Genomic DNA, 13,983 nt, shown 5'->3' with positions numbered 1-13,983 from the left:
AAATAACAATTGAAAAAGAAGGCTAGAACAATTGATCTCCTGACACCATTTCATTTCTCTTCTGAAATATGAAAAGCCATATTTTGTTTAGTGTAAATATGAAGGATGGCATTGCTGTTGATCAAAATATGAGCCTTTGCCTCCTTTATCACTGATCCTGTTGCATAAATTAACATTTGCATTTCCCTATATATTTCTTTTAGGAAAATTCTGAAGGATCCCAACTTACTGGCGTACAAAATGTGCAACTGCATAAAATAATTCAATGAACTGAGTCACTGGCATTGACTATTATAAACTAATATTTTCCTGGTCTTATCTAAAGAAATCTAAGGTATTAAAACCTTATAACTATCAAGACATGCACCTTCACTAGATTTTGACTAAACACTGCTACGCAGCCAGTGGAAATAACTTGCATTAGGGCTTCTGCCTAACAGGAAATTATGCTGAACCTGAACCAAAGCCCAGCGAATTCTGTACGAGTTTTTTTCCTTCAACTTTAACTGGCACTGGGTCAAGCCCTTTGCACACAATCTCCCATTTCTTCAACGTTAAAGCAATGCTTATGACTGTCAAACAACATTTTCCCCTTCAATATCTATTCAAAAGGAGATTTTTGCAAACCATCCCAGGACTCTGCAAAATGAAAATCAGACTTGGAATTCTGTGTCAAATAATAATCTTCAGAAGCTTGTTATATTGCAGATGGAGATTTTAGCTGCCATGTTGTCCTTCTAAAAATAACATGCAGTTTTCCAGTGAGCATGCAGTCAACTAGCAATATCAGTGTGCATTTATATCGCAAAGAATCATTTGAGAAATCCATCTTTATAGTTTTCTACAATCAAATTGGAAAACCTGTTCATTTTATACATAAGGGAAAATATTTTTAAAATCTTTAAAAGCATGACACATCTCAAAGTCTTTTTATGTTTCACAGTGGAAGAAAAAAAGACCACAGATGGAAGTGATAATGAATACACTATCTAAGAATTAATCGACATTTTTTTTAAGTGACAATGCTGGCAAACCACAAGAATAAAACGTTAAGGTATTTACTGTAAGCCAAGAGGAAAAGATTTATATGCATTATCTCCAAGCCAAAATACAATAAAATCCATTTTTAGGCTTGAAATAAAATACAATCAAAAGGCTGTTTGTGACTTTGAGCCCCCCTCTCCTTCTTACGTTATAAACTACCCTCAAATTTCCCAGCACCATTTTGGCCCTTTTCTTTAAAGGCCCGATGATATTTAGTTAGGAATGCACTTGTATGGTTTTTTAGTCCTGATCCAACTCCTACTGTTGCCAGTGGGATATTTTCTGTTGAATTCAGTGGGAATTAAATAAGGTCCTTAAGAAAAACTTAGTATCCTATATTAAAATGGTTGCTGTTAACACAGATTTATTTGTGACTGCCCCGGTGGCTTACCAGTAAGTCGATGGGACATAAACAGTGTATTTCTTGAACCAGCTGTAAGGCAGAAAAGCTGAGGTTACTGTTTGGATTCCCTGATGAAAAGTTGCAATTGTTTCATTTATAGGTAAATGCATTCTGGCTATTCCCAGAGTGACCTTGGCAGCCAACTGTGTTACCCTTAGTGTCAGCAGAAAGAAGGCTGTTGGTGTCAGTGGGCTTTGGATCAGGCTTTAAAGACAGAGAAAGCTTGCTTAAGGAGGAAAACAGACATAACGAATAGTCCTGATTTCCCAGGTTTTGTCACTTAGAGTTTAGAATATCAGCAAGACACTTTAAACCCTGAAGAATAATTGTTGTAAAAGTCAATTATTTTGACCCTGTGTGTTTCTACAATTGTATACAATAATAAAGAAGAATCTCTCTGGCTTACAAAAAAAGGCAAGTATTTTATTTATCAATAGAGATTTTAGCTGCTTTTTACACTGTTGCAATGACTAAACAAATAGCATAAAATAAACAAGGGAGAGTATAAAATCACTTTATTCCAGCTGGTATCCCAAGACAACCTTTTGACTAAGTACAGAGTTAGATGTTTCAAGTATGGCACTTATATAAATAAGAGCAGAGAGAAGGTGATATATTCACAGTTAAAAGCAATGAACTCTGTTCCTTTGGTATGTGTGTCATCATAGGTAATTGTAGATAAATGCATAACTTGGCTGGCATGAAACAACTCCATCTTTTTCATGCACATATTAGGGAATGAACTGAAATATATTGATATATTTTGCAGATCACAATTAACATAAGATGATTAAGGTCTCTGGTGTGTGTGTGTGGACAGGCAAACAAAAAAAAATGGCAAAATTATATTCAGCATTTATTGTTTAGCATAACTAATTGATGCACAAACTATGATAGAAAATAGCTAGTATTACACACCAGGAACAAACTCAGTGATTTTGACAGGGAAAATAATATAAGACATCTGTGAGATAGGTGAACGCAGATATCCTGATTGAGCTGTGGTCAGGTTCCTTACAGTGCAATTACCCTCCTTTTAAAACATGCATACATCTGCATATTGCAACAGTTTCAGCCCCCCCATCCCACCCCCCATCCCGCCCCCTCCAATATAGAGTATCCTTGCAGATTTTTAATACGAACATTCTACACGTTTACAACAATTAATCAGACAGTCCAAACTGTAAACTTATCCTAATGATGACCAAAAAGCCGCTCCACCGACAGATAACACCCAATCATTAGAAAGAAAAGTAGGAATAATAGTAGCTGTGCTGTAAGGCTAGATCAAGCATGGGTTTATAGCTGTTTTTTCAGTCTTTTACATAGCACTGCATTTTGCAGCTAGTTCAGTAAGTGCAGATCCAATACCTTAATGGCTTTCTTGGTGGTTTGATAAAATGCTTGCCTAAGCAATGTACCTTTCTCTAATGGCGTCTGGGTCTGTTCCACCTGGCACAGTGTTTCAGTTCTGTCACAGCCTCACACATAAGCTGAGTCACTTGACTGAGTCCTGCCAAAGTTAGGCATGCTCATTCTTGGCAGGTCCTTATTTCTGATTTCGTATATGGATTTCCTTTTTGCCTGGACTCCTCTCACTGCCATTTTGATCTTTCTCCAGCCCAGGTGGTTCAGTTCTGCCAAATTGAGCACCACACAAATCCCACTGACAGCAAACATGAATACCAAGAATACAGTCTTCTCAGTGGGTCTAGAGACATAGCACTCTACTTCTTTAATGCAAGGGTATCTGTCACATTCGTACATGGAAGGGACATTGAATCCATACAGAAAATACTGTCCCACTAAGAATCCGATCTCTAGGGCATTTCGAAAGACCACTTGGATGATATAAAATCGAGAAATGCCTTCTTGCCTCCTCATCTTTGACTTTGTAGTTCTGATAGCAGGATTGGGGATTTCCTTCACTTCTAAGCAGTCGGGTTCTGCCTCTTTGGTGGAGTTCTCAGTGTTCTGCAGTACCCCATTGACAATCGTGTTCTTGATTTTCTTACTGTCCTCACGCTTCATTGAATCCTGGTCCCTCTCCAAAGTGAGGAAGACAGTGGAGTACCTCCGTTCCCTCTGCTTAGCAGACTGGTGAACGGAGTACGTTATGAAGCAAAGGCTGGGAGTGCACACCATGATGATCTGGAACACCCAGTACCTTATATGAGAAATGGGGAAAGCCTGGTCGTAACAAGCCTGGTTGCAGCCTGGCTGCAGCGTGTTACAGACAAACATAGTTTGCTCGTCATCGTACACCGTCTCCCCTACAATGGCCACAATGAGTATCCTGAAGATCACCACCACGGTCAGCAGGATCCTGGAACAGAGAAGCCCGTCAGTGCGCGCCGCCGCCGCGCGGCCGGGAGCTGTCCGGTGCTGACCGGGCCCCCGCGCCGCGGCGTTCCCAGCCCGGCTCCCGCCAGCGCCGGCGGCGGCCCGGCACCAGCGACCGCCGGCGGCAGCCCCGCTCCCGCGCAGGAGACGCGCAGCCTGCGCGGCACCGCCTCGGCGCGTCCATGTGCGGCCGGGAGAATCCGCCGCTGTCAAAAAAATCTCCGGCGGCGGTCAGCGCTGCCCCCCGCCCCAACCTCCCGCCGAAGAAAAGGCAATCACGCGGGCCGTTAGAGCCCCGCAACGCGCCGGAGGGCGCGGCACGGGGTGGCTCCGGCCGCGGGACCCCGATGGCGGCGGGGTCTCCCCGATGGCCTCCCGCTGCCCCGTGGCTCCTCGGGGACAAGGACGGTGGCGTTTGCCGCGTCCCCGCGCCTCGGCTACCTGTGCCGCGCACACACGCACACACACGCGCACACACACGCACTCAAGGCACACACCGCAAGAGCCCCGCGCGAAGGATGCCCCGCACGGCCGGGACCCGGCGTGTGCCACCGACCCGCCGGCCGGCCCGCTCGGACAGAAGGGGATCCCCCCCGGGCCCCCCCGTACCTCTCGTAGCCCTTACCTCCCTATCATAGTAGAATGCTGCTGCACGGCAGCTTCCAGTAGCCTCTCTAGAATAGTCCATTCCCCCATCGCTGTTCATTCGGAGACAAAGACTTTGGCAAGCGGAGGGGATCTCTTCACTTCTTCCTTCCTTCCCCCCCTCCTTTTTTTTTTCTTTTTTTTTTTTTTTCTTTTTTCAGGGGCAGGAAAAACAAAAGAGCAGCCCCTCTCTACCGCCTGCAGTCCGGTGACAGGAAGGCGGCTGGAGACGGCAGCCCAGCCGAGGACTCCCGGCTCGGCTCGGCTGGGCTCGGCTCGGCTGGGCTGAGCTCGGCTGGGCTCGACTGGTCAGGGCTCAGCTCGGGGCCCCGCGGCGGCCGCCACCGGCCCGGCCCGCTCGGCTCGTGGCGCGGCGCGGCGGACCCGCGGCGTGGAGGGAGGAAGGTTGGCTTTTAATGTCTTGCTGCCTCTAATCTGCCTTTAAGTAGTCTCCGCTTGCGTCACTGACAGGTTGGTGGAGAGCAGCCAAAAGCAGCGCTCGGATTTTCTCATTTTTATTATTCCGGTGAATATAAATAAATAAATGCAATAAAATAAATGAAATAAATAAAGGAGGAGGAGGAGGAGGAGGAAGAGGAGGAGGAGGAGGAGGAGGAGGAGGGAGGGCGGAGGAAGAGCTGCCCCAGCCGGCACGACGCTCGTTGTGCAACCGAGTGCCTCGTTGCCGGAGCACCCCGGCCAGGCACCCGCTGCCCCCCGCGGCCCCCGCTCGCCAGCGCACACCCCGGCGCTCCGCCGGCGGGCCCGGCCCGGCCCGGCCCTGGAGAGCGGCCCCGCCAGGGAACGGGCGCTGCCCTTCGGCTGCTGCTTTGAAAAGCGGCTCTGGGGCGTGACTGTGACACCGTGACCCCTCCAGCCACGAACGCCTGGCTGCCGGGGGGGATTCCCAGGGGTTGCTAGGCTTTGCTTTTCTCCCAGAGCTTGACTGGGTTTTCTGCCACTCACAAAACAGCGGTGTCATACAGCAATAACCTTACTTGTTCGAACCGCTTACCCTTGGAAGGTATTGGACTTAAAATTGCATCTTTATTCTCCCTCGATTACAGATATAAGAATCACTAAGGAGAAGTGAGACGTATATATATAACCATTTCAGAGAATTCTGAGGCTGAGATTGGATTTATGCTAGGAAACACACCAAACCTTCACACAAAGCATCTCTAAACAGCACAAGAATTAAATACCTTGAACAAATCCTTACATTATAATCAGTCCATATATTTTATTCCCATGAACTACTATTCTGTGTTTAAAATATTTTTTTATTTTACAGATACCCTTAGAAACTGTACCTGAGACACCACCAAATAATTCCACACAAAACATTGGCACCAATTGGAATTGACTGTTCTCTGGTGGAGAAGCATAAAATGTATTCTGTGTATTTCCATAAAGATCAAGTATAGCTTCATACCTGCTGTCCTTTTTGCTCAGCTAATCTTATTAAAAAGCAACATAAGAAAAACCCTAGTGTGTCTGATCATAATACTCCGACTGCCAAACTCAGTAAGATCAGTCTCTTTCAAAAGCAGAACTGCTCAGGCCATTGTAAACAGCATAGTCCTTTGTTTTCTTTGCAGCTCTCTCATGAACCCATTCCATGTTATATTAATGATGTTAAGTGTTTTCTGAATAGACGGGACCATGCTTCATCTGTGCAGAGGACATCTGTGTATTTTAGACACCCCAAGGTTTGTTGTCTTTTCATTTGGAGTGTGCAGATGGTCTCTGATTCACATGATACTGGGTCAGTTGCCTGATTGGATCCCCAAATCTTTGAATTAGGAAAGTATCGAATAAGAGAAGATCGATGAATACCTCTGCACAGAAATTGGTAGATTTTTTTTCTCTCCCAATCAAGAGTCTGTGAAGAAGCATTCAATAATCTGAAGTTTCCTTCCCACACTGTTGGGAATTACTGGGAAGACTGAATAATTACTGTTTTTCCTTAAAATCTGACTGCATTCTTCCTGAAAGCTGGTTCTCATAATTCCTGCATTTGTTTTGTTTTGTTTTGTTTTGTTTTTTGCCTGTAGTTTGTAAAACCTGCTGCTGCAGCAACGCCATAACTAAAAAGAAAAGGTTGTTTTTTCTGTTAAGAGGACTGAGGTATCTATCCAACTGCCCTGACAACTGAGTGTCTCTTATGGACCCCAAAGTATCTGTTTGGAGATGGATCAGAGAATGAGAGAAATCAAAGCAGTAAAGGCAGCAGTAATGCATATATAGAAAGAGAGAGGGCAGGGAATATGCTAAGAAGCTAATGATTATAATCCTATTTAGCAAACCAAACAGAGAGGGAAAGCTCGTGATTGAAATTACTGAGAAGAGGAGAGATTTTGGTTCATAGACAAATATAAGAATTTCTACAAAGGAAAGCTGTTCTCTAGCACTGGGATAGAAAACCCACTTATCCGAGCTTTTAGAACCAGTAAATAAAAGGGAATTAAATTCTGATCTTATCAAACACTGGCCTATTAATGAATAGTTAGTCAGTGTTTGCTGTGTGTGATGAGTTCTAGTTACTACTGACAGCCCAGCTGTGGAGACATGGAGGGCAAATATCATAAATGAATGCTACAAAAACATGTAAGCACTGTTATGAAATTGCTTTTGATTTAAATATGGTTTAAAGTTAAACATTTTCAGGCCTGCTTTTACAGGATTTGCTTCTCATTCCAAAATATCTGACCGCTCCTTTTTAACAGTAGCCTCATACGCCCCGCTCCCCCCCCCCCCAGCCATATTCACATGCAGGATACAAGGCCTTAGTCTTGAGAAAGTTCACTGAGCTTCAGGCCTTAGTGAGTTTAGGAAAAAAAATTATTTCAGCACAAGAGTCTCTTTCATGATGCTAACATATTTTAAGTGACTGGAAAACTCAAAGGAGTTTGATACATCTCAAACTTACCTGTACAGTTTCTAGAACTATGAACTGATGTCCTTAATCTGAGCCCTGACTTGTCAAAATAGAAGTAGTAAGAATCAATGTGATGTTCTCTGAGTGCTTAGTGCAACAGTGAAAGGTGCATGAAGAATGTAATTTTTGCATTGCCATTATCCATTACGTGTATAGCAGCAACCTGTGGACTTATCTCACAAATTGTCTAAATCACAAAGTGCTCGGACTATGTATAGTCATGATTGTAAGAGAGAGTTGTAGACATAAGAAGATTTTCAGCTTCTAAAGGTTCACCTTAGGTTTTACACCATTCCCCTGAATGCTTCAGTCTGTGGCAAAGCCAGGATTCGCAGAGCAGCAATCTGCCAAGAATGCCGTGGATGTATATTGCACGGTGTATGGTATCCACGTTAGAAAACCATGCCTACATTTCATTCACAAGCATTCAGGATTATCAAAGCTTTATTTCTCCAGGCTTACAAAGAACCATTTCCTAATGAAACAGCAATACCAGTTTGCAGCAGGGCCAGGCTTGTCCTGTTCAATATTTTTTATCAGTTGCATACAAAGGAACTAAAATCAGCTTCCCACTCCACACACAGGCTTTCGGGTGGGAGGATGTATTTTTGTTTGTTTTGCTTTGCATTTGAAGAGGTTGAGTATTCCTCCACAGACAAAATTCAGAATAAACTCTGTTGTTCCTAATATGAGTTCAAACAAGCTTTGCAGAAAGAAAACTTCAGAGTGTGCGTCTGCTCAAAGATGCCGCTGCAGCAATATTAATTCATGATAAAATAATATAGACTGAGCTGATCTTGGATTAGGTCTGAAGAGCGAGCCTGTATGTGTCCTCAGTTGGATGCCAAACCGAGGTTAATCTGTCTCTAAGAAGCTGTAGGCCAGATTCTCTCTAAGAAATCCAGCCCTTTTGCCCTGATCTGGTTTTGTAAAGGGTCTGGAGAGCAGTCAAATCTCGCAGGCTGCACATTCCTCAAGTAGGGAGCGGCTCCCACGGGGAGCAGAGCTGACATATTTGGCTCTCCTGTCAGAGCCCCCGCAGCCTGGATGTGGATGGCATGACTGGATGGCATGATGAAGCAGCCCCACGGTTAGTGCCATGCCCACCGTCGGAGAGTGTGCTAAACCACAGTATTCCCCTGCTTCCTTATTTTCTATGCTGAGGTGAACTAATGTAAAAAAGAATCCAGATCTTACACAAGCCTTCCCCCCATACTACCTCCTCTGAAGGATGTATATTAACCCTAAATTTATTCCAAGGATTTTATTTTAAAATAAATCTACATATTTTTACTACCATGCCAACAATTTTCCTTGATTTTTTTTTTGAGTTGCTCTCAGTGGATCCATAATAACAGAAAATAAATAAAATGTCATATTTAGATTCCAAAACTGCGTGACAAATGACTGTATTTCATTATTATATTGCAAACCACTGTTTCCACCAATTGCAGTAAACTGGGAGCAGAAAGAGCTTTTAATTAAAAATTGTAAGCTAAAGAAAATAATGGGTTTTTCTTTTAGAAGTTTTTGTGAAACATGTTGCCCCATATCTGCTTTGTGACTGCATTTTCTAGCTAGTGTCACAAAAGAGAGATTTATCGGCATTACTTTCATAAAGCCGTAGAACTTTCTTTGGAAGACTGACACGACGAGGGCTTCCTGTTTGATAATATGTGGTGTAGTCCATGAAATCTAAGTCATTAGCTACTAAACAGAAAATGCCTTTTTAAGACCTCTCATAGCCATCTGCTATGCTCTGTTTTCATTTGGTGCCATGTGTGTATTAATGAAATGATTACATCAGATTATATCTTTTATTCATAAAATCATCTAGGTCATCTGCTTCCACCTACACTTTCTCTCTCATTAAAATGAGCATTTGTGCCGTGCCTACTTTCTCCCCCCGCTGTAAGAGTACAATCCCAGCTGCAGTCAGTTGCTATATGCATCTTAATAAGAAATCCCTCCCTGTGGTTTTTTTCTTAAATGAAATTCCTTCAAAAGACAACTCTAGTGCTTCACACCACAGAAAGTGCATTTTTCCTACAGTTTGAAAAGTAAAGACTTCCCAAAAGGTACGAGATCTGGATGTACTAATGACCTCAGCCCTTCACAAGAGAAAGCAGCATTTCAAGAACAGGGTCATTTTGCTGCCAAGAAATAGGTAGCACACTCTTCAGATCTAGTCAACAGTGTTTGTGTCAAAACTGACAACGGCAGGGCAAGCGCTTGTGTTCCTCCTTGTGAGGATGGAATACAGCCCGCATTCACACACTTCGAGCTTGAGAACAGCAAGGTGTCGAGTGCACCCAATTCAGGTCTTTCTGTAACGCACAAACAGGCAAAACACTCAGTTATCCTAATATTAAGACACTATTATGCAGCACGGGTTCATATCTACAACTGAAGATTACTATAAATGGAAAGTTCTTTGGCAAATCAGTGAAAGTTATCAGTAAAGAAGGAGTAAATCTATGAAGAGTCATGAGCTTTTTAACTGAGGGCTTGTAAGTGACGTGGAATTTCCATAACTATTCTTGCCGGGGCGGTAGTATAAGAAATATTCACGAGGGGGGCAGGTATTAAGTAAATATTCCACAACGTTTTGAACTAAGAGAATTTAAAATACCTAAATGTAACTGCTTTAACTAGAAAACAAATTTTAACTATCGTACTTTTCCAGTTACACATTATTTTATTCCCTGACAGACAAAATCACTAATGTTTCATGGGGGTCTTGTTAGCTGTCCACAAGGACCTTCTCATGTACAAATTAACAGCTCAAATCAATTTCCTCGGAAATAATTTGGACATATACATTGAAAAACAGTTGCATATACTTCTGGCATATGTACAGCTCCCAGTGCAGCAGCGTATGCACTTCTTGCAAACTCCAGAGAGTAAACTGAGAGTAAACTATAATTTATTTGCAGACAGGCTGCTAGAAGAATGAAAAAAATCATTGAATCAAATCCTTATGAATTGACAGGCTCTGGAAAGAAGTACAAAAGTAGTAAAATATTCCAGGGGCCAGATCATCTGCTGCCCGTCTCTTCATCTTCCCTTCTGTCTTTCACCAGTCTCAAAAGACCACTCACAGTCTGCTAAAGCATCCATTAATGCAGCTTCATGGAGTATGATTGCTTAAGTGTAAATTTGTGAGCAAATCTTATGTGGATCCCCATTATACTCTACTTTAAGGTTCCATACTCACTACAGAAAGAGCCTTTCAAAAATACCTTGGACAAGGAAGAGTATGAAGAATTCCATACAATCAGATTTAGTACCTACAATATGCATTGTAGACATGCAAAGAAATATCCACATACTAAGACAACAATAAACTCAATATGGGAATGAAAATCATCTTTCATTGATTAAAACTTGCATTTTTTTTTTCCTAGAGCCTATTCTTTCAAAGATATGTATTCCAAAAGATATGCACCCCTGTATAACTGATTAGTCCATTATGCTAAAATACCAGACAATTTTGCAGCCACTATGCCAGAACCAATACAGAATATTGGTGAGGCTCAGTTTGACAAATCTTACTTTCTTCTTTTCCTTACAAAGCAAAAGGAGTTATAAATTGCAATTGGAAGAAACAGTTAAACTTAATGATAATAATATATTTTTTAAAAAAATATATAAAATAAATTTATTTTCAATTTATATCATAACATGTCCATCCAATGGTAGTCAATTTTTATGGTACTAAAGGCAATTCCCACTGACTTTAGTGGAGCCAGAATTAAAAAACTCTTAGGACCTTATTTACACCAGAACATTTTTAAATCTCTAGTGGCAGAATAGTAATGATGAGAAAGTTAGTGAGTGCTTCAGAATACCCAGAACTGCAAAAAATAAGACTAAATAATAAGAAGAGAGTCTTCTATATTGGAACTCTAAGCAGCATTTTGATGCTTCTTGTATTCCATAGCAAAAAAAAAAAAAAAAAAAAAGCTTCAGTATTTCAGTATGAATGCATAACATCAAGCATTTTTTTCAGACCTACTGGTTTGCTTTGCCTTGTCTACATTTGTCTTCATCCAAACGCTGAATCCCTGTACTCCCAGCTGCTTTCAGTTCAGTGACGTGATTTACGGCAGAGTTGCTTTCCTTTGTTTTGATTGTTACACCACCATATGTCTTCAGTATTCCTGGTGCCCCTCACTCTCATCGTCTCCCTCCCCATCTCACCCGCCTCAGAAGGGAATTCACATTACATTAAAGCATCCCTTCAGAGGCCAGGCTGAAACAATCCCTTGAAATAACTAGGGCAGTCAAATGATTGATTTGAAAGTAAACTATGTCAGTGAATGGGAGTGAAAAGCAGAAGCTCAGTAAGAAATGCAGAGGGGGTTTTTATCCTTCTGTCATTCAAAGATTCTACAGTTACAATAAAAATGTGTGAAATATATTCGATATGAAATCCGTTACAGATATCTAAGGTATAAATACATACACACACACACGCATGTGTGTGCAAGTGCATGTGTTTATGTATGTGTTTTATAATTAGTGTCTATTTGTTTACAGACTGCAAAAAGAAATATGAAATAATATTTAATAAAGAATTCCATAGGAACTCCTACTCTGTAGGAATCCTATTTTATAAGATTATTAAAGGGCCTATGTGGGGAGAATATATTTAAATTCCATGTGATTTTAGACTTTGTCCCAGGTAAGACCCTAGGTAAAAACTATGGAGTTATCTTTTCAGTGACATTAGTACATGTGGATCAAGAATATACAGTAATGGGTTTGAGAGAAGAATCTGACATGTTTTGTGGAATAGTAAAAAAAAATTAATATTCAAGTGATTTTAAGTTTTATAAACATTCAAGAGTGTCAATTTTTTAGTCTAGAATCTTTAGTCTAGTCTATAGATCTACACATTTGCACTGGAAAATACTGATTCATAGACCCAGAATAGTTTCCCAGACCCATCCCAATCATGCACATCTGGAGTTTCACAGGTGGTGATTTAAACTGGCATTTTTGTGAGTTCCACCACTGTTAGTAACAAACAACATCTGCTCAGATGCTGCAGAGCATGCTTTGTTTTCAGAACACCATTTGTTACTCTTTCCTAAACAAAAAGTTTTCCAGGATGAACATTTAATTAAATTTTTGTAATGTTTCTCTTCCAAAATGGAGGGAAATCAAATTTGGAATATAAACATTTTCTATGAATCAAAAGCCCTGAGTTTTTTAAAGCTGTGGTTACGGAACTCAATTTCTTTTATCCCACAGAAAATTGAAGTGGTTACCTATAGATTTTGCAAAAAATTTCATATTGTGAAATACTCAATTCATAACTACATTTTCCAGAATCTATTAGAGATAATGTATGTTTTACTATGCTGCAGGAAAGAATCTGTTACACAGCAAGAGAAAAAGATACAGTCAATCATTCATAAAACATTGTAGAACACCTACAGTTGTGAATGATTTTATTTCTGTGCTCTTAAGAAAAAGACAAATCAGCATTATGTGTAATTTTGCTATGGTACTGGAAGTTGCAGTTTATTTTTCTAGATAACAGTGAAACCCACGTAATTTCTCACATAGGTCAGAGCTGCTCAAGGGCGGCATTGATTTGCACACATCCTATGCAAATCTGTCCTCATTTTAACCAGATACTTACTCTGTATTTTAGATTTAGAAACACTGCTTTGTAGCTGCTTGCAACCTCTTTCACACTTCCCTGTAAGAAAGTGGGGACTGTTTTCCTGTGAGAAACATAACCAAACTATCAATGATTTACAGAAAAAAAAAAAAAGAGAAAAAAAAAAAAAAAGAAAGGAAGAAACAAAATTTTGATGGTACCTTACTCCATGATTTCCTTAATCTAAAGCTGTGGCTGTCCAACTGATTGGGAAACAGCGTGGAAAGATGTACCTGCCTTCATCCGATCCACATCTCCTTCAGGACGTTCCGAGGCAGTCTGGGGGCCTGGCGTCACACCAACGACAGCGCCGGGCAGCTGTTTGGGTCGCCCCTGGGTACCTTTCCCGCTGGTGCTTGCCCAGCTCCGCACCTAGCTGGGGATCAAAGGGAAACCGAAAGGCTCCATTACCCACCTCCTGCCAGGCTGAACACCTAATACAGACCATGAACCGTAGAATTTGTCATTTAAAATGTCTGTCAATGGAACTTCAAAGGCTACATCAGAGTGAGAACAGTGTCATATATTTACGCTTACATGTAAGTGGGTAAATATTTTATGTGTACAGTTTTATCAACTGTTATTTTGTGCCAATTCATAAGATTCACTGCAAATACTACATTGGGTTTTATCTACATTTTCTGTTTTTCAGGTTTTTCAGGATCTCTCATTTTCCTTCTTCAACAAAGAGCCACGATGAAACACAGGCTTTCTCGTGAAGACTTCTAAGAACGAGTCTGTGGAGAACTTGGCTCATTCCAGAGGCTTCATCCTGCCTACAAAGAAAAGATGGGTTACAGTGAATCCACAAAACAGAAGGACCAGGGCCCCTAAGCTTCAGGTTTAATAAACACTTGGACATGGGTAAAATAGATGAAAATTACACACACGCACACAGAGCATTTTCAGACAGGAATTTCAAGGCCTCACACT

The 13,983-nt window shown here is 41.4% G+C and overlaps 1 protein-coding gene across 1 annotated transcript; it reads right to left on the bottom strand.

Annotated features, from left to right (window-relative positions):
* Positions 1 to 300: 300 nt before the first annotated feature.
* Positions 301 to 4,830, bottom strand: GJD2 (gap junction protein delta 2). The gene is made up of 2 exons (XM_054827401.1): positions 4,416 to 4,830; positions 301 to 3,773 (listed from the first exon to the last, which is right to left on the bottom strand). Exons 1-2 carry the CDS (start codon positions 4,484 to 4,486, stop codon positions 2,930 to 2,932), a joined length of 915 nt encoding a protein of 304 aa, XP_054683376.1. The 5' UTR covers positions 4,487 to 4,830; the 3' UTR covers positions 301 to 2,929.
* Positions 4,831 to 13,983: the final 9,153 nt, after the last annotated feature.

Source organism: Grus americana, chromosome 5 (assembly GCF_028858705.1).
Source record: "Grus americana isolate bGruAme1 chromosome 5, bGruAme1.mat, whole genome shotgun sequence".
In the NCBI taxonomy this organism is placed as follows: domain Eukaryota; kingdom Metazoa; phylum Chordata; class Aves; order Gruiformes; family Gruidae; genus Grus; species Grus americana.
Note: the sequence above shows the minus strand (reverse complement) of the source record. Positions and strands in the feature narration are given on the sequence as shown.

Bases quoted from the DNA above. Each gene is read 5' to 3' on its own strand.
- GJD2 (XM_054827401.1), bottom strand. From the start codon at position 4,486: ATGGGGGAATGGACTATTCTAGAGAGGCTACTGGAAGCTGCCGTGCAG. The intron at 3,774-4,415 runs GTAAGGGCTACG...TCTCTGTTCCAG, and splicing joins CATTCTACTATGATAGGGAG to GATCCTGCTGACCGTGGTGG.